The 26,696-nt window shown below is 45.0% G+C and overlaps 1 protein-coding gene across 7 annotated transcripts in view; it reads left to right on the forward strand.

The window, feature by feature from the left end:
* The window catches only part of REEP1 (receptor accessory protein 1), a 111,156-nt gene that overhangs the window by 37,890 nt on the left and 46,570 nt on the right, over positions 1-26,696 (forward strand). For all 7 annotated transcript variants that reach the window (XM_067704462.1, XM_067704461.1, XM_067704463.1 and 4 more), the window contains exon 2: positions 14,170-14,242. In XM_067704462.1, coding sequence (XP_067560563.1) covers positions 14,170-14,242 — 73 coding nt within the window. The remainder of the gene's footprint in view (positions 1-14,169; positions 14,243-26,696) is intronic.

Consider the following 26,696-nt stretch of genomic DNA (forward strand, 5'->3'; position numbering starts at 1 on the left):
TGCACTTGTGTCCATGCTGGTTCTGTTCCACGGGATGTCTTCCCTACCTCTCTCTCTGCCGGAACCAGGTCTTGCCTTTCTCTAGGGTCCCACTTGAGTCCAACTTCCTGGGAGCCCACCAGTCTTCTCTTTTTTAATCTGTTCTTGTAGTTTTATTCAGGGGTGGATCTAGGTTTCATGGAGCCTGAAGCTTTCACAATGGAGGGAAGGCGCTTTCTCTGAAAGAGTCATAACAGATCTGATGAACACATTGCTAGGACCCCTTCCAGGACCCATGCAGTTGAGGGGTCTTGAAACTTAAGCTTCATTAGCTTCACTGTAAACCTACTTCTGCTTTTTATGTTCATTCTCTTTTTCTCTTTTTTCCCCATTAAAAAAAATAAGAGTATAATTTGTATACAGTGATATTTACCCTTTTTACCGTGTAGCTCTATGAGCTTTGACAAATGCATACACTCATGTAACCATGGGACTCCCCTGGTGGTCCAGTGAGTAAGACTCCACGCTCCCAATGCAGGGGGCCCAGGTTCGATCCCTGGTCGGGGAACTGGATCCCTCATGCGTGCCGCAACTAAAAGTCCGCAGGCCGCAGCTAAGGAGTCCTCATGCTACAACTAAAAAGAAAAAAAGAAATTATGTAACCATTATCACAGCATAAATATAGGACAGTTCCATCACATCCAAAAATTTCCCCATGCCCCTTTGAAGTCAACTTCTCCCCCCAACCCCAGCCTCTGGCAATGCATCTGTTTCTATCTCTAATAGTTTTGTCTTTTTCAGAATGTCACATAAATGGAGACAAGCAGCAGGTAGCCTTTTGAGTCTGGCTTCTTTCACTTAGCATAATGCATTTGAATTTCACCCATGTTGTTGCATGTTTCACCCACTCTGTGCCCAGCGCTGGAGATGCTGAGATGGGGAAGGCCCAGTTCCCGCCCTCAGAGAGCTCACAGTCTAATGGAGGAGGCTCTTGGGCCCATCATCATTGGCTTTTCCTTCAATGTTTAGTACACACAGCTTTGTCCTGCTAACTATCTTATTCTGCTACACCTGACACTCCAACCACTTTGTGATCACCCTGAGGATAAACTCCCTTGCCTTCTTGAGGTATCACTTGGATTGGAAAGAGCAAGGGGTTTGAAGCCACGAAGACTCTTTGAATCCAGCTCACCCACTTAGCAGCTGTGTGACTTGTGTTAGACTCAGAATTTGGCACAGAGAGTGTACTGAATGAATATCAGTTGAATGAATGAATATAACCTCTTAAGTCCCAGGTACCGCCTGTGGAAGAAGGGTATAGTAGTCTCGACGTCACTTGACTGCTGTGGGGGTCAGTGCCTGGTGCAGCACCTGGTGGGCATCAGTAAAGGTTTGTCCTGTTCCCCTCCCTCCCCTGGAGCCCTTTGACACCCTCCTCGGATGGGCGCGTGCACCTTGTGTAGACCTCCAAGCTGGGCAGGGTAACACCAGCCTCTGCCACGTGGGAGCCAGGAGGGGCATGAGCTGAGCAGACAAGTCCCCAGAAAATCCCACAGGTACTCCACAGCTACCACCCCAAGTCCAGCTCAAAGCACCCCTCAGGCTTATTCCCCCACCTCCCCTTTCATGGTACACACAGGAAGGCCCATCAGTCCTTTCCTCTCACCAAGTATATTCCTTGCAGGGGGCTTTAGAGAAAGTCCACCAGGAGGAGAAAGCCATAACCCTGTACCAGGGGACCCTCTGGCTGAGGGTCAGGTGTCTGGTTCTGAGATCCTGGGAGGCAACACAGGCTGGCAGATGGGTGGCCACAGGACAGTCATTGTAAAGCAAATCTGTTCTTGCCTTCCAAACACACTCAGCAAGACTCAACACATTAGTTGTCATTAATCAATTGTTTGTATAATTATCTGTTTGCTGGCTGCTTCCCTACCAGAGGGCCCAGGGCACATAGTAGATGCTCAGCAAATACTCAATGATTAGATGAAAACTGTTTTGTGCCTAAAAGAATTGGCATTCGCAGTGACTATTTCTGTAGAAGGAAAGGGAACTAGGATTTGTCATTCCTCTACAGTGTGTCTGGGATGTTAAATCCTTACCTATGGTCTCCTTGTTTAATCTGTGCAGTGGCTGTTGAATGTACGTGTTTTTCTTTTTTATACTCAAGGAAACTGGCTCAGAGGAGTTAATAAACACTCACAGTCCCATAGCTAGTCAGTGATGGAGCTGGATTCAGACTCAGGTCCAATGCCAAAGCTCAGCCTCTGGATTTCTTAAGAATAGAAATCTCTACAATTTAGATTTAAAAAAGATATTCAAACTGGTACTTGAGCAGGATATAAGTGGGTTGGATTGCAGAGTTTAACGCTTAACAGCACGAATTGAAATTTTGCAGCATGTGCTGTTTTGTGCTTTTCTAAATTGGATTCAGGGGTAAATCCGAATTCGGATTTTTGCCACACGCACAGTCCACACAGCCCTACATAAGCAATAAACCCCTCTCTGTGCTAGGGTGATGTGGGCTGTAGAATGGTCCTGGACTTGAGGGCAGGAGGCCTGGGTTTGAGTCTTGTTGGATAGGGAAGGGGCCTTTGGCAGGTCCCTGAACCACTCTGAGCCTCAGTTTTTCATTAACTGCGGAAAGAACCCCAGTTATCTCAGAGGGTTGTGGTGTGGATCAAAGGAGCAAATAAGTGAATGAGATGTTTGTGAGGGCGGTTCCCCCAGGAGGAGTTTTGTATGTGATTGTTGTCCCAAGTCTGCAGAGAGGAGTAGGGCCTGAAACACACTGAAAAGAAAGAGTCTACAGACAGGGGTCAGCAGAATCATGTGTCAGGCTGAGAAAGAAGGACGTGGTTGGTTTCTGTTCTGCTGAGATCAGCTTGGACGGAGAGAGAAGCTCGTTTGTGTGCTTGGAACCCTGTAATTATACTGTCACCTCGTGTCAGCAAATATATAATGCAGGGCCAGAGTGGAATTCTCCTGGGCAAGGAAGCAGGCAACATTCTTCCTCCCTCTCTCCTGGTCCTCACTCATTCATTCATTCATTCAGGGGCCACTGCAGGCTCTGAGCCATGCACTGAGGTCAATGAAGAAGGCAGTATGTCATGGGCAGTAGAGTCAGATAGATCTGGGTTTGAGTCTGACCCTCTCCCCCGCACAGTTGTGAAACTCAATTATTCGATTTAACTAAACTCCAGTTTCCTCATCTATATTATAAGGAAAACAATGTCTGTCTCATGGGGCCATATGAAGATGAAAAGTGACGACGCTTATAAAGAAGTTTGCACAGTTCGTTGTACATAATGAACACTCAATAAATAAATAGTAGCTTATAAATCATAGTAATATAATCTCCATGGAGCCAAACTGCACAGTGGGCCGGTTTTGCTGTTTTCCCCCCTCTAGCCTTTTAGAAGGTCACTGTGGGTAAGCAGAAGCAGAGGCCCAAGGGTTGGGACCCGTGGAACCAAAGCCTAGGTGGCTTGCTGTGCCACGGGAACCTTGAGCTTTGCACCCAGCCTGAGAAGCTGCCCAGCTTAAGTTTCTGAATAACGACTGTGAGTGAAGATGCTCCCTGCAGCAGCACAGTCAAGATCAGGCTTTTAGAACCCAGGCCCATAGTGCATCTAAGACAGTCCTTTCGGAGCTATAGTATTAACAGGAGGTGTATTATGTTTTTTGTGAATCCCTGTTTTGTCACACATGGACCCCTGATACCAGGAAGTTGTCTCGGAGCTTGGAGGCTAATGCCTGGTCAGCTTTATGCATTTTTGGAGACAACTATACACACACACACACACACACACACACACACACACACACGCTTATACTTGTGAGTGTGGATTCTTCCAAATGCTTTTTCTTTTTAAGGTCAAGCTTATTGAGATGTAATTAGTAAAATTTACCCTTTTCAGTGTGAGTGTTTTAAGTGGGAGCTTGAATTCTGAGTTTTGATAAATGCATACAGTTATGTAGCCACCATAATCAAGATGCAGGAAACTTCCATAATTTTCCAAAATTCTTCCACTCTCCTTTGTAGTTAGCCCTCCCACCGTCTCTAGTCCTGGCAACCGCTGATCTGTTTTTAGTCCCTGTAAACTTTCCTTTTTCAGGATAACATATAAATGGAATCATACAGCATGTTGGCTTTGGGGTTTGGCTTCTTTCATGGAGTGTAATGCATTTGGGACTCCAGATGCTTTTGATTGCAGCAAGTTGAGTGGTTCTGAGATCAACGTGGAAAACCAAGAGCATTCCTGTATACCATTAATAACCAAGAGAAAATCTAATTTATTTTTTTAATTTATTTTTAAATATTTATTTATTTATTTATGGCTGCGTCAGGTCTTAGTTGCAGCATGTGAGATCTTTCGTTGTGGCGCGCGGGCTCAGTACTTGCGGCGTGCGGGCTTAGTTGCCCCACGGCATGTGGGATCTTAGTTACCTGACCAGGGATCAAACCCACATCCCCTGCACTGGAAGGCGGATTCTTAACCACCGGACCACCAGGGAAGTCCCAAGAAAATCTAATTTTAAAAATGCACAATACCACCAAAACCCCCCTGAGGTACTTAAGAGTAAAGAAAGTGAAACATGCCCAAGATGTTTATAGAGAAATTTATAGCATATCATGAAAAGACATTAAAGAGGACTCAGTGGAAGAGACCATGTTCATAAAGAGGAAACCTGATAAAGTTGGTGATTTTTCCCAAGTAAATCTGTCACTTCACTGTATTCGCAATCAAAATGCAGATGAGGTTTTTCATGGAACTTGACAAACTGTCATGAAATTCATATAGAAAAACAAAGGCTAAGAATAGGCAAGACAGTTTTAAGAATATCGTGATTTATTATAAAGCTATGGAAATTAATACACTGTGGTATAGGTGCACGGCTAGTCGGTAGACCAGGGTAACAGAATGGAGAGCTGAAATAATACCTACACATGTTAGAAAACGTTACAAGTGACGGTAGAATTGAAAATCAGTAGGAAAGAATTCAGTAAATGTTATTGGGACAGTTGGGATCTGTACAGAAAAGAATAAAGTTGAATCCCTAACTCATAACATACATAAAGATAAGTTCCAGATGAATTAAAACCTAATAGTGAAAAAGCAAACATTAAACACTTTTATGAGAAGATGTATGTGACCAGATTTCCTCAACAATATATAAAAAAACAAGCTATAAAAGAAAAGATTGATGCATTTATCATATAAAATTTAAAACTTCTGTACAACAGAAGACACCACAGCAAAGTTAAAAGAGCTTTTTATTGGGAAAAGATGTTTGCATTGCATATGTCCAAGGCATAATTTATACCCAGAATTCACAAAGTAGTCCTAAAAATCAGTAAGAAAAAGATGAATAACCTAATGGGGTGGGGGGGAGACGGAAGGGATATAAATAATTCAGTTAAGGGGGCCAAATGGCCAAAAGGCATAAAATGTTGCTCAACTTCACTTGTAATTGAGGAAATGCAAATTAAAACAAACGTGATATACTGTTTCACGTCAATCAGACTGGCAAAAATTTTTAAATCTGACTATATTAATTTGGCAAGAATGGGGAGCATCAGAACTCGTTTACACTGCAGGAAAGAGTAGAAACTGGTACAACCTCTCTGGGGAGTGGTTTTGCATTGTCTGGAGGAAGATGCTATGCCCTGTGACCCAGCAGTTCCACACTGTGTGTAAACCCTAGAGAAAGTCTCACATGTGCCCAGGGAGACATGAATAAGAATGTTTGTTCCAGCCCTGTCTGTAATAGTGACAACTTGGAAATATGCATCAGTAGAATGAATAAATAAACCGTAATATATTCATATAATGAAATAGTATACAGAGGTTAAAAATGATCTAGAAAGACAAGTCTCAACCTGGATCAAAATTTCAAAAACTGGCAAAAGGAGGCATAAATTATTCACTTTGGGGAAGAAAATGTGTCAAAGTATATCAAAATGTTTAGGATATAAACCCCTTGACTCAATAATTCTATATCCAGAAATTTATCCCACAAATATATTCATACGAGAGTGCCAATGTGTAAATACACACAAACACACACACAGATTTCTTTACAGCAGTATTTATAACAATAAAAACTAAGAAGCATGTTAGGTATCTATTGCTACACAGCAAAATACCTAAAAAGTTAGCTGGTTAAACCTACAGTAAACATTTATTATCTCACATGGCTTCTGTGGGTCAGGAATTTGAGGAAACTTGAACAGGATGGTTCAGCTCAAGCTTTTTTCATTAGGCTGTGGTTAAGTTATATGGGGTCTGCAGTTATCTGAGGGCTTCGCTAGAGCTGAAGGATCCACATCCCAGATGGCTCCCTCACTTGACAGGCGTGTTGGCGCTGGATTTTGATGAGAGATTCACTTCCTCTCCAGGGCTGATTGTGTGTCCTTGCAACATGGTAGCTGACGTCCTGCACAGAAAGTAATCTGAGAGGGGTGAAGCCACAGTGTCTTGTATGACATAGTCTCAGAAGTTACACACTGCCATTTCCACCTTAGTCTGTTCTTTGGAGGTGAATCACCAAGTCTGGCCCACATTCAAGGGGACCTAAATTAAGCCTCACCTTTCGAAGAAACGAATGTCAAAAAAAAAAGAATTTGTATACGTATTTTAAAATCATTACAGGAAAAAAACTTAAACATCTATTAATGAAAGGCTGGTTCAATGAACTGTGACTATTATCCCCAAACTTTTTTTTTGTAGCACACCCCTTCAGTAAAAAAAAAAAAAATTTAATACACACTTCTAATATAAAAATATGAACTACAGTTGACACTTGAACAACATGGGTTTGAAGTGCAAAGGTCCACTTATATGCAAATTGTTTTCAATAAATATATTGGAAAATTTGGGGGGATTTGCAACAATTTGAAAAAACTCACAAACCATGTAGCCTAGAAATATTGAAAAAGTTAACAAAAAGGTATGTCATGAACGCATAAAATATATGTAGATAGTAGTCTATCCTCAAATAAGGTATGATATTTAATATAAATTAATAATGTGTTAGTTTTCTTACTGTTTTATAACTTTGCTTTCAAAGAATTACATTATCATACAGTATGCCTCTCTCTCATAATTGGAGAAATTGTATATCACCCTATCATCACAGATAAGTGGGTTTTTTTAATGTAACAATGTTTCCAATCCTGTATTAAAAATATTACTGTTGGAGTTCCCTGGTGGTGCAGTGGTTAAGAATCCGCCTGCCAATGCAGGGGACACGGGTTCGATCCCTGGTTGGGAAACTAAGATCCCATGTACCACGGGACAGCTAAGCCCACATGCCACAACTTCTGAGCTCGTGCGCCACAACTTCTGAGCTTGCGTGCCTCAACAAGAGAGCCTGCGTGCTGCAAACTACAGGACTCACATGCTCTGGAGCCTGCGCACCACAGCTAGAGAAAGAAAAACCCGCACGCCACACTAGAGAGGAACCCACACACCACAACTACAGAGAGAAAACCCGTACGCCACAACTAGAGAGAAGCCCGCACGCCACAATGAAAGATCCTGCGTGCTGCAACTAAGACCTGACACAGCCAAAAAAATAAATAAAATAAGTATCTTTTAAAAATTTCAAAAACAAGTTTGAGTGAAAAAATTTCAGTGGAATACATATAGTGTGATTCCATTTATATGTTTAAATAGGTATAAATACTTTTTTTGTTTTTAGGCATGGCTTATGTAGTTGATAAAAACATGGTGAGAATGATAAGCACCAAATTCAAGATGGTGCTTATTTGGGGGAAGGAGAGAGAGAAACGTATGAGGAAAGAGTATATGGGAGACTTCAAATATCTCTCTCACGTTTTAAGTTTTCCCATATTAAAAATTGTAGCATATTTATTGGAATGCCAAAAGGAGCTCAAGGACCAAGGAGTACCCTTCTGTTAGAGAGTAAAACTGGTCTTGGAAATTAATTCTCAGAGAAGTAAATCAAAATTGATTCATAAACTGTGTGGAAAAAACCTACAGAGGACAGTAATTAGAAATTGTACATTTTTTGCGTCAATGCTGAGCGTGCATCGCTGCCAGCCCTGGAGCCCCAGCAGGGCTGGGAAATGGTGGAGCTGGCAGAGGCAGGGGCGACCGAGTGTTAAGGGGAACCTGTAGACTCGGCTGAGATGGAATCGGGTGCGGGCTCACGCTCTGGGACCCTCCACTTCCAGTGGCTGCTGTTCTTGGGTTTGGTGAGCCCAGCCCTAGGTGGGGCTCGGTCAGGCTTTCAACAGACCTCCCATCTCTCTTCTTATGAAATTGTAATTCCTTGGAGATTAACTAGAGAAGGAAGAGAAGCCCCTAGGCCCTACTTAGAGCAGGTATCATGTCATTCGAGCTGAAAGAAAAGACCATATTATTCACTTGGAAAGGAATAACAACTCCCCTCATTAAGTGCCTGACTGCTAGCACCACCCAGCAAATATCCCCTACTACCAAGTAGAGGATTCAGCCAGTCTGTAATGAACAAAAGACAACTCAGTGAGGAAATGGACTTGTACTATTCAGAGGAAAGAAGAACGTCTTTTCTTTCCTTGAACAAGAAGGGAGACTGACAAAAATTCTCTGCTTGACCAAACTTTCCGTCAGGTTCCTGAACCGTCTCCTAGGCCCATCCGTGTAGTTTGTTGTAAAATCTGGTTTTAGCAAGAACCTCCCCCCTGCCCCCATATCTGATCACCCAAGGTGTCTGGTCAGGTTCTTCATCCTCCAGCCTGCTTCCCCGCCCAGTGATGTCTGATCACCCTGGCTTGTCTTCAGCAAGAATCTGTTAGATTGGTTTAGCCAGAATACCCCTCATCCCTGATGTTTCCTCTTAATCATTTTCCATCCACTGACCCCCACCGTGCTCCTTGGCTATAAATTCCCACTCGCCCATGCTGTATTTGGAGTTGAGCCTGGTCTTTCTCCCCACCCCCCTGTAAAATCCCTTTACAGTGATCCCTATACTTACGTCGATGATAAAGTCTGCCTTACCATCTTCAAAAAAAAAAAGAAATTCTATATTTTTATGTTATTAAGAACAAAAAGCACAAAATGTAATCAGTGTAAATTTTAATACCTTTTAATGTTCAGAGGAAACAATGTACCTTCATGACTTGGAAGACCTTTTGTGAAAATTCATTTTTTTAATATTTTTTATTGAAGTATAGTTGATTTACAATGTTGTGTTAGTTTCTGGTGAACAGCAAAGTGACTCAGATACATACATATATATATATATATATATAATATGTGTATTATATATATATATATACTTTTTCATATTCTTTTCCATTATGGTTTATCCCAGGATATTGAACGTAGTGCCCTGTGCTATGCAGTAGGACCTTGTTGTTTATCCGTTCTATATATATTATAATAGTTTGCGTCTACTAATTCTAAGCTCCCAGTCCATCCCTCCCCTACCTCCTCTCCTCCTTGGCAACCACAAGTCTGTTCTCTATGACTGTGAGTCATTTCTGTTTTGTAAATAAGTTCATTTGTGTCTTATTTTAGATTCCACATACAAGTGATATCATACGGTATTTGTTTTTCTTTTTCGGACTTACTTCACTTAGTATGATAATCTTTAGGTCCATCCATGCTGTTGCAAATGGCATTATTTCATTCTTTTTTATGGCTGAGTAGTATTCCATTGCATATATATGCCACATCTTCTTTATCCATTCATCTGTCAATGGACATTTAGGTTGCTTCCATGTCTTGGCTATTGTAAATAGTGCTGCTATGAACATAGGCGTGCGTGTAACTTTTCGAATTATAGTTTTGTCCAGATATATGCATAGGAGTGGGATTGTTGGATCATATGGCAACTCTATTTTTAGTTTTTTGAGGAACCTCTATACTGTTCTCCATAGTGGCTGCACCAATTCACATTCCCACCAACAGTGCAGGAGGGCTCCCTTTCCTCCACACCCTCTCCAGCATTTGTTAGAAAATTCTTTTTTTTAATATGGCACATTATTTAATAAAAATTATATATAACATGTACATACAGAAAAGCACATAGAACATATGTGTACAGTTTTGTTTTGTTTTGTTTTGCAGTACGCGGGCCTCTCATTGTTGTGGCCTCTCCCGTTGCGGAGCACAGGCTCCGACGTGCAGGCTCAGCGGCCATGGCTCACGGGCCCAGCCGCTCTGCAGCATGTGGGATCTTCCCGGACCGGGGCACGAACCCGTGTCCCCTGCATCGGCAGGCAGACTCTCAACCACTGCGCCACCAGGGAAGCCCTGTGTACAGTTTAATATACATTTGTGATTATAAAGCAAAACTCTGCATAACTACCATCCAGGTCAAGAAATTCAGTATTCTGAAAGCCCCTGTGTGGTGTACCATTTCTTTTTTTTCTTCTTCAGGCTCATTTAATCCATACAGCAAACCATGATATAGTTATTGTTTTTCCCCTTTTTACACATAAAGAAATTGAGATTGAGACTGAGAGAGCTTAAAACCTATGCCAAATCACCATGTTGCCATAGCATGAGCCGTAATTTGAATTCAGTCTGTCAGACAACCTCGAAGCCCCATACCCTATTCACTACACCACAGAGACCTCTCCAAGCTGGGGTAGATCTTACTTTCTGCTCTTATGGTGTACCACTTCTTAAATTCAGTTTGGTTTATCATAACATGAACAACTGTACAAATAGGCCTGTTGTTTTCATTTAAAAATTAATTTCAGAAAAAAAATATTGCTAGTATTGATTTTTTTAAATTTTCAAGATAACTTGGCATTGGGAATTGTTGGCCCAACACTAAGATGCCTGAGAAGACTGTGGAAGATACTGTCGTTTCATGGTTTACAAAAGCCTTGGCCCCAGTTGGTAACGGTGGTGCCACAGCTTGTAGCCGAGCCCTAGGCCAACAGTTGCTCCCCTGCAGTCACTCCAGGCTCCGGGAAGTGGTGGGCAGTCCTTCTCGGTGACTATAACTGATGCCACAGTTAACCGTTAATTCCCGTGAGCAGTACCTCTGTTCCTTGGTCAGAAGTTGATAAGTAGTTTGGGCTTCCCTGGTGGCGCAGTGGTTGAGAGTCCGCCTGCTGATGCAGGGGACACGGGTTCGTGCCCCAGTCCGGGAATATCCCACATGCCGCGGAGCGGCTGGGCCCGTGAGCCATGGCCGCTGAGCCTGCGCGTCCCGAGCCTGTGCTCTGCAACGGGAGAGGCCACAACAGTGAGAGGCCCGCGTACTGCAAAAAAAAAAAAAAAAAAAAAAAAAAAAAAAAAAAAAAAAAAAAAAACTAAAAGGGAATTGATTGTATAAAAAATAAATTCCCCAGATTAAAAAAAAAAAAAAAAAAAAAAAAAAAACTCTTGGGGCAGGTTGCCCGTGATGGTTGGGTGAAGGGTCCAGGACCCAAGGACCGGGAAACATCACACTAGACCAGGATTTCTCCGCCTCAGCACTTCCGATGCTGTGGACTAAATCATGCTTTACTGGGGCTGTCCTGTATGTTGTAGCAGCATCCCTGGCCTCCACCCAGTAGATACCAATAGCTTTCTCTCAGCTGTGACAACCAGTTTCCAGACATTGCCCAGATGTCCCCCAGGCAGCTAAATCACCCCCAGTTGGGAACCACTGCCTTAGAGGGTAGAATTCACATGAGGCTCATGGTCCCTCCACTGCAGCTGTGGAGGAGGTGGGAGAGGCAACCCGGCTGAAGGCCCCTAATTTGGAGCAGGAGGAGGAATTAGGGCACGGATAGGAGGAATGCAGCAGGCAGATAGATGGAGGCAGTAAGTTGGGGAGGGACCTTCTGGGTAGCAGTAAATGGCAGTGGGCAGAGGGAGGGTGGGTGCAGAGCTCTGCGGCTCTGAGGCGCCAGGCAAGGCTCCGTTCACAGAAAGCTGGGAGGAGTGTGTTAGCACAGAGCCCCGTCTCCCCTCTAGAGAATGGCACTCAAGCCTTCCCTTCCCGCTCCTGAGCCGACCTTGAGCTCTTAAGCAGCATTAGCTCTTTCTAAGAATTTTACCAGCTTTCCTCTTGAGCTTGTAGAGAGAGTCATGTGAATCTCTCAAGTGGGCTGGTTCCTTGGAGAGAGACTGCAATCGTTTGACATTTATTCACTCATCAGACACGTGTCCGGCACCCACTTGGGCAAGGGCTGTGTGAGGTGCTAGGGACCCCACTGATCACCCAGGCCTGGATGGTCTGGCTCAACCAGCCCAGGCAGCCCTGGGAGAAGACAGTAAGCCTGTCGTCAGGCTACCCAGGTCACATCCCAGCTCGGCTCCTGGCTGTTGCGTCTCTTTGGACCTCAGTGTCCTAGTACCTAGTCTGTAAAATGGAGTAGTAAGAATTCTTATCCCGTAGGGGTGTTGAGAGAATATACAGGCTCTAGAGCAGTGCCTGGCATTAGTGAGGACTCAGTGATATTAATAGCATTATTTTTAATTTTTTTTTTAAATTACAGCTACTACATAAGGACTGTAATAGACGTAACAAGTGTCAGGAAAATTCTGAGGGACAAGTGATCAAAGACACACAGAAGTGGCTCTTTTGAGATGGGTCTTAAAGGATTAGTGAGACTTTATCAGGGGGAATAAAAGGGTTGTGGGAAGATCATGCACTAAAATTCAGGCAGAAGAGGGAGACGGCAGGAAGTCACAGATTGTGAGCTTCCGAGCCCGGCTCACTGGGGGACAGCTGCTGGCCTTAGGGTCCGGAGCTGAGGGAGGAGGGTCTGGGAGGCCAGGAAGGAGAAGGGCCTTGTCAGGGGGACTCAGTCTGAATGGACATAAGTCCCAAGCCCCTTTGGCTTGGGCCTGCTTCATTTGTTACTTCTTTTCTCCAAAATAGATTTAGAAGAACTCGCCATTTTCATCCCATTCTCCCTCCCCTGGGCAGTGAAATACTGAGTCCACTCCCTTACATGTCAGTGTTTCAGAGCTTTTAGAGACTGGAAAGCAAATTCGTCTTGCTGTCCCTGTGCTGTCCAGAGGGACCCAGGTGGGGGGGATGCTGGCAGCCACTTCACATGCGAGGCCAGCAGACGCACGGAGTACTGGCCTCCCTTGTCTGGGTGCCCGTGCTTCCCACCTCTGTGACCGCTCAGGAGGTGGTGTTGGCCATCGGGGTTCACAGAGGAGCAGATCCGCGGGCCATTGGGTGGAGATGCATTTTCCACCTGTCTCTTCTGCTGCTCACACGCTGCCTCAGGGCAGGGGCTGGACACCACCCTGGCAGATGTGGCTAATAAGCAGGGCATCTGTGCCAAAGGACGGTGTGTTTATTTCTCTGGAGCCTGTGGTGTTGTGCCCGAGGCTTTACTGAATCAGACCGGTGCTGTCTGGCATCCCCTTGCTGCTGAGACCTCAGTCCCAAGGTCACGAGTGTCCCCTGGGTGGCTCTGGCCTTTGCTTCACCCCTCACTGAAACTTCCCAGAATGAACGTATATTTCCTGAGCACTTACCAGCCCCAGGGGGTGTGGTTCCATGAGCGAGATAGACCCCATCCTCGACTTTGTGGAACTTAAAAGGCTTGTGGGAGAGACAGACATTGAATAAACCATTGCACGTGGTGTGGATAAGGGCTAAGAAAGGGGACTATCTAGGGAGTGGCAGTAACGAACGGGAGAGGAACCTAATCTTCAGGGGGTGCTGAGGTCAGGAAAGGCTCACAGAGGAAGGAAGATTCTCCCTGGTATCTGAGAATACTGCTTAGGGGGCGGGACAGCACGGGGGTGTTGGGGAGACCCCCCTCTCTGAGCTGGCTTGTGACGGAATCCAGTGGGCTTCCCCAAGCTGCCTGTATCTTTGGCGCTGTGGCCATCCCCCTCTTTCTTAAATTTCTTGCTTCCTTTCAGACTACTTGTTTGTCCCCTTAGCTGTCTTGTCTTGTTCCCCAGATATAATTTCGGCCTTTCCAGAGGATGGCCCCATTTTTGGCTTCATGACCTCAAACCACCCTGCTGTGTTACCAAATGACAGATTGAAGGAGGTCGGTGTGGATCTGTAACAGGACGTAGAGGTTCCTAAGCGCGTCCCAGCCATGAGCAGAAAACCTTCAGGGCATTCAGAAAAACTAACCAAGCCTCACAGCAGCATTTTCTGTAGCGTGGAGGATGCTCCTTGCATCGAAGATGACATTTTCCGTCAAATAGGAGGAATGAAAATCACGTTGCTCTTTTTTCCCCTCTCTCTCCCCTCCAGGCTAATATTTGGCACCCTTTACCCTGCCTATTCTTCCTACAAGGCTGTGAAATCGAAGGACATTAAAGAATATGTAAGTAGCACTTTTGGGGGGCGGGGTGGTGGCGGTGATGGGGTTAGATGGGGGAAGCTGGGCGTGAAGTGCGGGGCGGGGGGGTGGCGCAGACGCCCTCTTTGGTGGGTACTGGGAAGCAGGGCAGTACGGCGACCTGCTGGGTGTGACCCAGGCGTCCTCTCCCGGCTAGACCTCCTCTTTAGAACTAGAGTGTGGAAGTGAGCACAGCGGGGAGACTTGGCAAGAGGAAATGGCACCTGGAATCGGAGGCCCCCAGTGGCCACAGGCCGCTCTATGGCCTTGGAAGGGTGACTTCACCTCTCTGAGCCTCAGTTTCCTTGTCTGGACTGGAAAGCAGCGTTACTGGGAGACAGTCTGGCACTGGAGGCAGGAGCACAGGTCCTAAAGCCCAGCAGACCCTGCCTAGCAATTCTGATCCCCATGCCGGTTCTGTGATTTGAACACCCCACTGTGTAAGCCCTGTTGCTTTATAAGCTTTTAGAGGGCAAGAGTCACCATCGTCCTATGACTGTTTCCCACTGCACCTCGCAGAGGGCTGAACACACGGGCAGGGGATTAGGAGTACTTACTGGTTGGAGGATTGTATTACTGTTGGGTGATTCGGGTGCCCCAGTCACAGCCCTAAATGTGTTGGGCACCTCTGGGCAGGAGAACCATCAGACCACACCTTGATTGAAGAAGACCTGTGGGGGGTGGCTGGGGAGGGAGGAGTGTCCCTCCCCAGGGGGGACAGTATCCCAGGTCGAAGTACAAAAGATATAGATTTTGTCATCAAGAGACTGAAGTCAGGTCCTGGCTCTGACGTCGGATTGGCACCATGCTTGACAAGAATCTTAACTTCCAGGAGCCTCAGTTTCCTCATCTGAGCAGTGGTGGATATCAGCAATCCCAGCGCCTAGTGTTGTGAGGGACAAAGGGTCTTTGCTCCGCTTTTACTCAGAGGAGGTCACTTGGCAAGTTAGGCACAGGCAAAGACATCATTCAGAGCAGGTTTGCAAGTTCTCAGCGTTCCCAGGATGTCCTTAGGATGAAACCAGCCACCTCCAGGTCAGCTCAACCAGAGCTGCCTACACCCACTCTCTGAGTTTCCTAGAACTGCTTGCCCGGCTTGCGTTTGCTACGAAGCAGGATATGCAGAGGATCCAGACGGGGCGTGTTCTCCTGTGGAGGCTGGGTCCCCAGTATGTGTCTGTGAACGCATCTCAGAGTGTGAACTATAAATAGCTGTTAAGTTGCAAGCACAGAACCTCATGATTCCTAATGGACTCGGCCCAGGGGAAAGCGCTGGGCAGCCTCCTCCAGGTCTCCCTTTCCCTGACTGCTTCCAGCCTGGGGAGGGGGGATGCTGTGCCAGGAAAGGAAGCAGAGCAGGGGTCACCGCAGTTCAAGGTCTGATCCTCGGATTTGCAGGGGTAGAAACTCAACGCTGTCCGCTCATCACCAGGGAGAGAGCAAACCCTGGTGAATTGTTTTGCTCTATCTAAACTCAACAGGAGCCTGGTTTATGCCTAGAACGGCAATCATTAATTTAAACTGAAAAATATAACGGACGAGCAGAGCAGCTGTTTGTGTTGGCGGTGAGCACGTGCTTTGCCCAGGAGGGAAAGCTTGAGAGCTAAGATTAGACAGTTTCTCAGTAAAAATGGAACTGGAAGCAAGGCACCCAGTGGTATTACGGGAGACCTGCCTCCTTTTCCTGCACTTTTTCACATGCGCTCAACTCACACACTCGCATGCATGCTCACATGCTTTCTCCCACACGCATTCACACTCACTTCTTTCCCTCCTTTTGACCAACAGACCCGTTTGTCCAAGAGAAAAACCTGGAAACTTCCTTTAACTCCTGTCCTTTCCTCACCACCCATCCCCACCCAGATGCCCAGGTGGTGACCATGACCCTTCCTCTGTATCCTCCTTAAAATCTTTCAAACCAGGTCTCTCCTTCTGTGCTGCCTGTCTCTTCAATGAGGCTGTCATCGTCGTTCCCTGGAATGTCACAGTGGCCTCCTGTATTCGATTCTTTTATTGCCACGGTAACAAATTACCATGAATTTAGTGGCTTAAAAGAACACAAATGCGGGACTTCCCTGGTGGTCCAGTGGTTAGAACTCCAGGCTTCCACTGCAGGAGGCACAGGTTCATTCCCTGGTCGGGGATCTAAGATCCCACAAGCTGCACGATGCAGCCCCCCCAAAAAACACAAAAAACCCACACATGTATTATCTCACAGTTCTGGAGGTCAGAGGTTGGATGGGTCTCACTGGGTTGGAATCAAGCCTCCTTTTGGAGGCTGTAGGGAAGAGTCCATTTCCTCGCCCTTTCCAGTTCCTGGAGGCCCCCTGCATTCCTCGGCTCGAGCCTCCTTCTCCATCTTCAGAACCAGCAGCATTGCGTCTCCCCCCGTTCTTCGGTAATCCTGTCTCTCTCTGACCGCAGCCAGGAAAGGTTCTCCACTTGTAAGGATCATGTGAATACATCGGGGCTGCCTGGATAATCCAGGATAATCTTCCCATCTGAAAGTCCTTAACTTAATAACTGCAAAGTCCCATTTGTCTTATAATGCAATATACTCACAGGTTCTGGGGATTAGGGCGAGGACATTTTGGGGGCAGGGGCTGTTATTCTGCCTGCCATACCGCTAACTGGTTTCTCCACCTCCTGTCCCTCATCTCATGCTCTGTTGTCTACATCACTTCGACAAGCCTTTGAAAAATGGAAATCTATTCATTTCACTCCCCCTGGATCCTTTCATGGCTGCTTATTACCTGCAGGATGAAGTCCAAACTCCATTAGACAGCATTGAACCTTCTTGATCTTTCTCTCTCTACTTTCCAGCCACTTCTCTACAAGCATTCAGTGCTTCTTTTTTTAAAAAAGATATTTATTTATTTTCTTTATTTTTTTGGCCGTGTTGGGTCTTAGTTGCGGCACATGGGATTTTTTGTTGCGGTGGGCGGGCTTCTCTCTAGTTGTGGTGCGAGGGCTCCAGAGCACATGGGCTCTGTAGTTGGTGGCACATGGGCTCTCTAGTTGAGGCGTGCGGGCTCAGTACTTGTGGTGCACAGGCTTAGTTGCCCTTCAGCATGTGGGATCTTAGCTCTCTGACCAAGGATCGAACCCGCATCCCCTGCATTGGAAGGCAGATTCTTTACCACTGGACCACCAGGGAAGGCCCACGTTCAGTGTCAACACCCAAAGTGTGGTCTGTGGACCGGCATTATCAACATCACCCGGGAGCTAGTTAGAAATGCAGAGTTTCAAGCCCTACCCAGACCTCCTGAATAAAAATTGGCATTTTTAACAAGATCCTCAATTTGAGAAACACCGCTCTTGACGTTCATAGCTTTTTATGTCTTTCCAAACTTACTGCAGTAGTCAAAGATTTGAGACAAAAACTTAAACAGAAAGGAATTTATGGGAATTTGTAGGATTAACTAGAAGCCGGGGGAAAGATATTCAGAAATTGGGGAAGATCTGAGAAGGCTGTGTGACAGCCAAGCTTATACCTCAGGAAGGGTCTGGTTAGGAAGCTGCTGCCCAGGTCACCACCATGGAACTGTCTGCCAGCTGCCCATGGCTTTGGAACATTTCATGAAGATTCAAAACCGTGGATAGGGGCATTTGATTTTTCCAAGCCTGGATAATAGGCCTTGCCTCCCATAAAGACCTGCATGCTGGGAGACGCCCTCCAAATGAGAAGGCTTTGGATGCGGGTAGTTTAAAAAAAATACATACGCGCGCGCACACACGCATGCACACACACGCACGCACACACACGCACACACAGCCCCCCTCAGAGATACTGCACGTTTGGTTTCAGACCACAACAATGAAATGAATATCACCAAAAAGTGAGTCACACAAACTTTTTGGTTTCCTACTGCGTATAAAAGTTGTTGTTTACATTATGCTGTAGTCTGTTAAGTGTGCAACAGCATTATGTCTAAAAAAACGCTATACACACCTTTATTAAAAGGTAATGCTTTTGGGAAAATGGCACCCATAGACTTGCTTAACCACAAACCTTCAGTTTGTAAAAAAAAAAACCCCAAGAAACCACAATATCTGCAAAGTGCATTAAAAAAAGCACAGTAACACGAGGTATGCCTGTATATTATATATATGAAAATATATAGTATAATAATCTAAATTACAGTTACTTCTTGGGCTGCACAACATCCACATCCACTTTTTTACCCAGGTTTTGGCTTTTAAAAAAACCTTCCAGGGACTTCCCTGGTGGCGCAGTGGTTAAGAATCCGCCTGCCAACGCAGGGGACACGGGTTCGAGCCCTGGTCCGGGAAGATCCCACATGCCGCGGAGCAACTAAGCCCATGCGCCACAGCTACTGAGCCTGCGCTCTAGAGCCCGTGAGCCACAACTACTGAGCCTGTGCTCTAGAGCCCACGAGCCACAACTACTGAAGCCCACGCGCCTAGAGCCCGTGCTCCGCAATAAGAGAAGCCTCCGCAATGAGAAGCCCGCGTACCGCAATGAATAGTAGACCCCCCCCCCCCGGGCTTCCCTGGTGGTGCAGTGGTTGAGAGTCTGCCTGCCGATGCAGGGGACACGGGTTCATGCCCCGGTCCGGGAGGATCCCACATGTTGCGGAGCGGCTGAGCCTGTGAGCCATGGCCGCTGAGCCTGCGCGTCCGGAGCCTGTGCTCCGCAACGGAAGAGGCCACAACAGTGAGAGGCCCGCGTACCGCAAAAAAAAAAAAAAAAAAAAAAAAAAAAAAGAGTAGCCCCTACTTGCCGCAACTAGAGAAAGCACGCGCGCAGCAACGAAGACCCAACTCAGCCAAAAAGAAAAAGAAAAAAAACCTTCCAACAAGAATTCTCTACCACTCATTTATTGATGCTTGCTAAATCCAATTCTTCATCTGAGTCCAGCTCCAGATCCAGTATCCTCCGGCTCTGACAGGATCTAACCTTAATATTCAACACTCTAAAAATTAAATTGTCAAGTGAACCGTCACTGATACACCGTATATACTATATTAGGGGGAGAAGGAGAATAAATAAAAATAAAATTAGTTAAAATATTTAAATCTATACATAACACAGAAAGGAAGAAAATGGATAGAAGGCACAGTCCTTATTTAGGCAAGTGGTCATGAGTTCATAGTTGGTATTTATGTCTTTTGTTAAAAGATGATTTTTTTTTTTTTGCAGTACGTGGGCCTCTCACTGTTGTGGCCTCTCCCGTTGCGGAGCACAGGCTCCGGACGTGCAGGCTCAGCGGCCATGGCTCACGGGCCCAGCCGCTCCGCGGCATGTGGGATCTTCCCGAACCGGGGCAGGAACCCATGTCCCCTGCATCGGCAGGCAGACTCTCAACCACTGCGCCACCAGGGAAGCCCAAAAGATGATTTTTAAAAGGGTAAAATAATGATTCTTGTACAAATATAAAATTGACACATGTTGAAAATTTTACTTAACTCCTTAAATAATTAGGGAACCAGTAAGGTGTTAAAAAACAGTTCAAAGGAGACTCCAAAGAACATATATATATAAGCATTGAGGAATTACTAAATGAATTTGTTCATAGATATTCAACTTATTTCTTGGGAAGTAGGGCCATTGGACCCAATTGTACCTCCATTGGACAAAATTCTTTGGCACATCTATAGACTAAATTATTTGCATTGTAATCAGTTTTCTGTAACTTACAAAGTTGCAAAATAGCTCAAAGACATTGTAAAACAAGACACCTGCAGAATTAAGATAACTCGGAAGGCTGCTCTGGACAGCACCTAGTATTCCACAGGACACCCATTCCAAAGTCTTTCACAACTTTTCCTATTACTTCCCTCTTCCACCATCCAGTCAGCGCTCCCCTGTGCCTTCAGTGTGGTTTCTTCTCCAAGTGTGTGGCCTAAATCTTCATTCCTGAGGAATCTGAGGCCTTAGTAGTCTTACCTCTGTAGGGTTGTAGTAGTGATCCATTGACTTTACCTCTGAATAAGACAATACTAGGGGATCCCCTAGAGGACCCTTAAATTCCATCCACCCTCCTTCCTGCCACATTGTGTAGTAGCAACTCTAGTTCCCCTTGATAGGCAGGATCAGTCAACCCATGAAAGCCCATGAGTCCTTTTATTATCTATTTCCTGGTGGCCTGGTGGTCTTGAAATGGCCAGGTGACCTTCTAGTCTCTGCTTCCACTTCATCAGAACCATTTTATATCCCTCACGGAAGCACCCATTTTTCGAGTACTAAAATTATTAAAAAGCAGAGCTCAGAGGTTTGAGGATGAGAAGCAGAAGTGTTGTGAGTGGGTTAGACCAGTGATTCTCAAACTTTAACATGCATATGAATAAATAGAGAGTTTTACTAAAATGCAGATTCTGATCCATTAGCTCTGGAGTAGGGCCTGAGATTCTACAAGCTCCTAGGAGTTTCCAGTGAACTGGAACCACAGCCCATGAACCACACTTTGAGTTACAAGGAGCTAGCCTTAGGCTTCATTGTAAGAAACACCACCCTCATTTGCTTGGTTCCTGAACCTTTAGATTCTGGCTAAGATGCAGTACCTTGTGTTGGTCACTAGTTCAGAGAGGAAACTGCATCCTCTAGGACAGCATATCACCTCACAGAATGCTGACTCCCACCTGGTTCTTTTCTGGAACTCTCCAAAGCTCTTGTAGCATTGTATAAGGCCAGCTGCCTCAGGGCATTGGGGTACATGATTAGATCAGTGATTCCCCAAAACATCAGCCTACTGTCATACTTCTTTTGCTGTAAGAGAGGACCCTTGGTCAGAAGCAATGTTGGGATACATCAAAATGAACAGGGCACTCACTGAGTCCACAGCTTGCTGTATGACTGCCAGAAACATGGCAGTGGGAAAAGCAAGTCCACATACCCAATAAAGGAATATTCCAGAAAAGAGTCTATGCTGCCCTTTCTATGAAGGAAGGGGCTTGTTATGATGAGCCTGCTCCCAGGATGCTGGCTGGTGCCTTAAGATATGGTACTGTCCTAGAGATACTTAGTCACTACTGCTGGCAACTTGGTGTCTGAGCAGGGTCATGGCCAGGTCGCCCTTGGTGAGAGGGGTGAACATTGCTGAGCCCATGTGTTCCCTCTGTCTACATGACCACTGGTCCATGAGCCCATTGAACATGCAATATCATGCTGGAGTAAAAGGCTCATAGACATGCAAAGGGCTGGTCATCTCATCCACCTGATTACCAAGAGCCTCCGCTGCCATCAGGACCTTTTGGTGAGCATTAGCAAGGACCACAAATACTTGCGTTCTGTGGGCCCATTCGTATAATTTCCAAACCACCTCAACACCAATCGCTCAGTCTTGTCCCTTCCAAGTACCTCATCATCTATCCAGACTCTTACGTGGTGTTTTAAAATGTATCCCAGATTTGTTTTAATAAGGTATGGTAAGGCATGCAGACACAGAAATGGCTCATGGAGGCAGAAGCTTTTACTCACAGTTCCCTGGAAGTAGGAGGCACAACACACCATGCAGGGCCACACGGAGAAGCACCAGGGTCAGTGAGAGGGAAATGCGGGCAATGACCTTTATCACGGTTTCTGTGGGAAAGGCAAAGCAAGGCAGAGTAAGCTAGCTTAGAACTGGCTAGTTGGAATAATTTCAGCAGGCTCTGGGGTGTGGGGGCTGCCTCTAGGTATCTGGTACCAGGTCCTGGGGTGATTAGGGCTGGGAAGTATTGGCTCAACCTACGAGAGCTCCATAAAGGAGGTAGTTCGGAGTATGGATCCTGGATTGGGCAGTTTGCATGTTTGCTCTGGGGCAAGAATGTCTCAAGAATTAGCTAGTCCTAGAGGGGGCAGTCTCTCTCCGGTCAGCAGGACCCCAGATGTCACAGCATCAAGACTACAGAAAATAAGAAAATACAGTTAGTAAACCTGGTGACAGTATAAATGTATTACCTCAGGACATTTCTTCTTCCAGGCTAACTGTGCTGCTCAAAGTTCTGCCTGCAGGGAATTTCCTTCCCCACTCCCTCCAGGTCACCCCTGACCATACAGTTGTCCACTGTGAGCTTGTGCCAGCAGATGGTGCAGACTCATCTGTCAACCAGCCTCACATTTGTCCTTTCTCAGTCATTTGGCATAGGGAATTCCCCGTGAGGCAGAAGCAGGGCCCGGATGCAGGAGGAAATGTGAGAGGCTCAAGAAATATTAGTGTGACTGCATCGGGGAGGCTAAAGGTGAGGCGAAGCTAAGAGGTGGCTGACTTTGCTGTCTCCACAGCTCATGGGGGAGGCCTTTTGCAGGCTCCCAGGAGCCCTGGGAGCAGGGTCTGTTGGGCTGTGGGGTCTCAGCCCACCTCTGTGGCTCATGGAAGGTCAACAAGCTCTGCTTCCCACCCTTTATTATGGCCTAGGGTTACCACTGCTCTCCTATCTTCTCATTCCTGTGCTTGACCAGTCCAGGGGGAGTTCCCAGTTATGCTGTCAACTCTCCACTCCAGAGTTGCCCCCAGTGATAACCTCGCAAATCAGCAATAACTTTCTGTCTCTTTTTTGGATGCTGGCCCACCCAAGCTCCCCCTCATCTTGCAGGGAATTTTGGGTAGAATCCCTCAAACCTGGCAAGTTCTATTTCAAATCTTGGAAAAATAACTTACATTTGGTTTCTCTGAGGCCTAGTGGGGAAAACCATTTCCAGGTAATTTATTTATGGTTTCCGTGAATGAGTCACCAGTATTTCATTTACCTTGTGAAGCTCAGTGAGTCATTCTCAGACCCTTCCTTCTGCACGAAAGTGTTTTAAAGTGGAGGAGTACATGACGGAAACTTCTTTTAGGCTAACACTTCCAGCCTCCTCTCTGCCTTGGCTCCCTCACCTTTGTCTTCAGCCCCAACCCCCCTCCTGAGATTTAGTTTTGCCTTTCCAGAGGCCTGTTGGGCATTCTTCTTGGATGTCCTCTGGGACCCTCAGACTGTCCTCTGCCTCATGGAGCTTAGCTTCTTCTCCCTAAATTGGCTCTTTCTTTACTTTCTTGCTAGTGTGAGAGGCTCCATAACTATCAGTCACTCATGCCCTGGCTTCACCAGGACCCTTTCATCCCATGTATACCTAGCCATCCATCTCTTGGGGAGCATCTGTTGCTTTGCCAGCTATCTAATTCTGTCTTCTCAAAAAGCCACCTAGACCAGTATTTTCCAAAGTATATTCCATCTCAACCTTTTTGAGACCATTCTTTCTTTTCCATTCACAACACCCAACATTCTAATCCAGGCATATTCACCTAGAACCTACTATGTGCCAAGAACTGTTTTGGGTACAAAAGATATAATGATGTGCAAGAAGAACTGGTCTCTACTCTCAGGGAACTTACAATGTAGGAAGAGAAACATCAGAATAAACAGATACTTTCAAAGCAGAGTGGTAAGTGTTATGACAGGGAACATGTATGATACCATGGGAGGAAGAAAGGAGAGGATACGTAAACTTTGGGCACTTCCTGGAGGAAATGACAGTTAAGTTGATATCTGAGGGCTGAAATCTGGAGGCAAAAGAAGATGCTCTATTAGGAAACTGAAAGAGGTTCGTTATAATTGGAGTGGAAAATTCGAGAAGGTATGTGTGAGGAGGAGAGCTTTTGGTGGAGGTAATCAATGTCCAGTTTATGCAAGGACTTGTAAGCCAATTTAAGGAACTGGGGCCTTATTGTAACAACAATAAGGAGCTATTGAAGGCTTTAAGCTAGGAAGGAGAATCATCAAATTTGGGTCATTCTGACTGGAATATGGAGGACGGATTGGGAAGGGGATAGAGGTATAAAAACCAATCAAAAGGCTGTAGTTTTGTTCTAGGCAGGAGATGGTGGTGGTCTGAAGTAATGGTAGAGGGATGGAGAAAAGATAAGTTCAAGAGAAATAAGAGGGTGGAAGTGACAGAACTTGATTCATTGGCTGTGTTAGGTGAAGAATGCAGAACTTCCTTCAGGGAGAATGTCTAGTCTAGGGTTAGAAGAGGATGTCAAGAACAAAGCCCTGGGGAGGAATTGATGAGCCTGAGAAGTAGCCAGAAAGTTAAGAGGGAAATCAGGTAGTGTTGTGAGAGCTTTTCAGTAAGTGATAGTTTCACGTCTAGCTGAAAAGTCAAGCAAGTCAAGTGAAAAACTGAAAAAGGGTCCCTTACACCCCCTTGAAATATATTACAAAGACCCCAGTGAGGGCAGTTTTGATGTAATGGATGCAGTGCACTGAGTAAGTGAGGAATGAGGAAGTAGACACTGCAAGTGTAGGTGACCCACTGGAGAAGTTTGTATCTAAGCGTTGTGTCAAGGAAAAATATTTATTTTATTGTTGTTATCATTTTCCTTTGTTTTTAACCGAAGATACTAGAGTGTGGTTTGAACACTAAAAGGAAAAAGCCTCCAGAGAGGGAATTCAGGCTCCTGGCAGTGTATCTGGATACCAGTGTTGGGAATTCCTGGATCTTGGGCCCCAGTATGCCATGGACTTTACAGCTGGACTAGATCTTGTTTGCTCCCTGATAAGGAGCCCGTTCTGCTGCAGATAACCTTGGTAGCGTGTAGCATCTTAGATAGTAGTTTCTTTCTTTCTTTTTTTTTTTTTTTTTTGTGGTACACGGGCCTCTCACTGTTGTGGCCTCTCCCGTTGTGGAGCACAGGCTCCAGACGCGCAGGCTCAGCGGCCATGGCTTACAGGCCTAGCCACTCCGCGGCATGTGGGATCTTCCTGGACCGGGGCACGAACCCGTGTTCCCTGCATCGGCAGGCAGACTCTCAACCACTGCGCCACCAGGGAAGCCCCGATAGTAGTTTCTTTTGATGGACTAAGCCAGCCTTGTTTCCAGGGGACTGTCTTGTTTTTCTAAATAGAGAAGTCCTCTAATTAATCTATTGTGCCACATGTTTCAGAGTCACAAAGACAATGGAGGTTCACCAGAACTGCCTTCATGTTTGAAAGATATTTTTGCTGGGTATAGAATTATAGGTTGACACTTTTTTTTTCTTTTAGCACTTTAAAGATGTTATTCCATTTTCTTCTGGTATTCATTGTTTCTGATAAAAAGTCAGTTATAATTCTTATTGTCATTCCCCTGTATGTAACGTCTTTTTTCCCTTGTTTAAGATTTTCTCTTTGCTTCTTAGCAGTTTTACTATGATGTGGCTAGGTGTGGTTTTCCTCATATTTATCTTGCTTCAATTCATTGGATTCCATGGTCTTGTGGGTTTGATATTTTGATCAAATTTTGGAAATTTTGAGTCGATATTTCTTCAGATAATTTTTCTGTCCAATTCTCTTTTTCCTCTCCTCTAGAATTCCTAGTCCATATGTGTTAGACTGCTTGATGCTGTTCTACAGGTATTGAGACTCTTCATTCCGCACCTGCCCTCCTCCAATCTAGACTTTAGCCTGGTTGACTCTATTGTCTTGTCTTCAAGTTCACAAATCTTTTTTTGTGTCCAAGCTGCTATAAATTCCATTCAATAATTAAAAAATTTTTTTTTCAGATATTGTAGTTTTCAGTTCTAGGATATCGTTTAGTTCTTTTTAAAAATTTTCCTTCTTTCTCTTGAAATCTCCCATCGCTTCACTCATTATATCTACCCTTCCCTATAGATTCTTTAACATATTTCTACTTTTTAAAGAAAATAATATTGAACCCACCCTTTTTCTCCTAGGATAAGTGTCTTGTTAAGTGGTGACAGAAGAAAAATTTAGCTTTATAACAAAATATTTGTTAATAAGTTGCTGTATATCTTCTTTGGTGAGGTGTCTTTCAGATCTTTTGCCATTTTAAAAATTGGGTTATTTTTGTTGTTGTTTAGTTTTAAGTATTCTTTGTATATTTTGGATACAAGTCCTTTTTCAGATATATGTATTGCAAGTATTTTCTCCCAGTCTGTGGCTTGTCTTTTCATTCTCTTAACAATGTCTTTTGCAGAGCAGAAGTTTTTTATTTTAATGAAGTCTAACTTATCAGTTTTTTTCTTCCATGGGTCACACTCTTGGTGATGTATTAAGATTCATTGACAAGCTCCAGGTCACCTACATTTTCTCCTGTGTTATCTTATAGAAATTTTATAATTTTGCATCTATCATTTAGGTCTGTGATCCATTTTGAGTAATTTTTGTGGAAGATGTAAGATCAACACCTATATCTATCCATTTTTTTTAATGCAAATATCCAGTTGTTCCCAGCACCATTTATTGAAAAGACTATCTTTTCTCCATCGATTTGCCTTTGCTCCTTTGTCAAAGATCAGTTGACGATATTTATGTGGTCTGTTTTGGAGCTCCATTCTATTTGTCTAGTCTATCTGATATATTTATCTGTAGTTTCACTAATACCACACTGTCTTGATTATTGTAGCTTATGTCTTGAAGTTAGATAGTGTCCATTCTCTAACTTTGTTCTTCTTCTTCAGTATCATATTGGCTATTCAGATCTTTTGCCCTTCCATATAAACTTTAAAATTAATCT

This window comes from Pseudorca crassidens, chromosome 14, assembly GCF_039906515.1.
Source record: "Pseudorca crassidens isolate mPseCra1 chromosome 14, mPseCra1.hap1, whole genome shotgun sequence".
NCBI lineage: Eukaryota > Metazoa > Chordata > Mammalia > Artiodactyla > Delphinidae > Pseudorca > Pseudorca crassidens.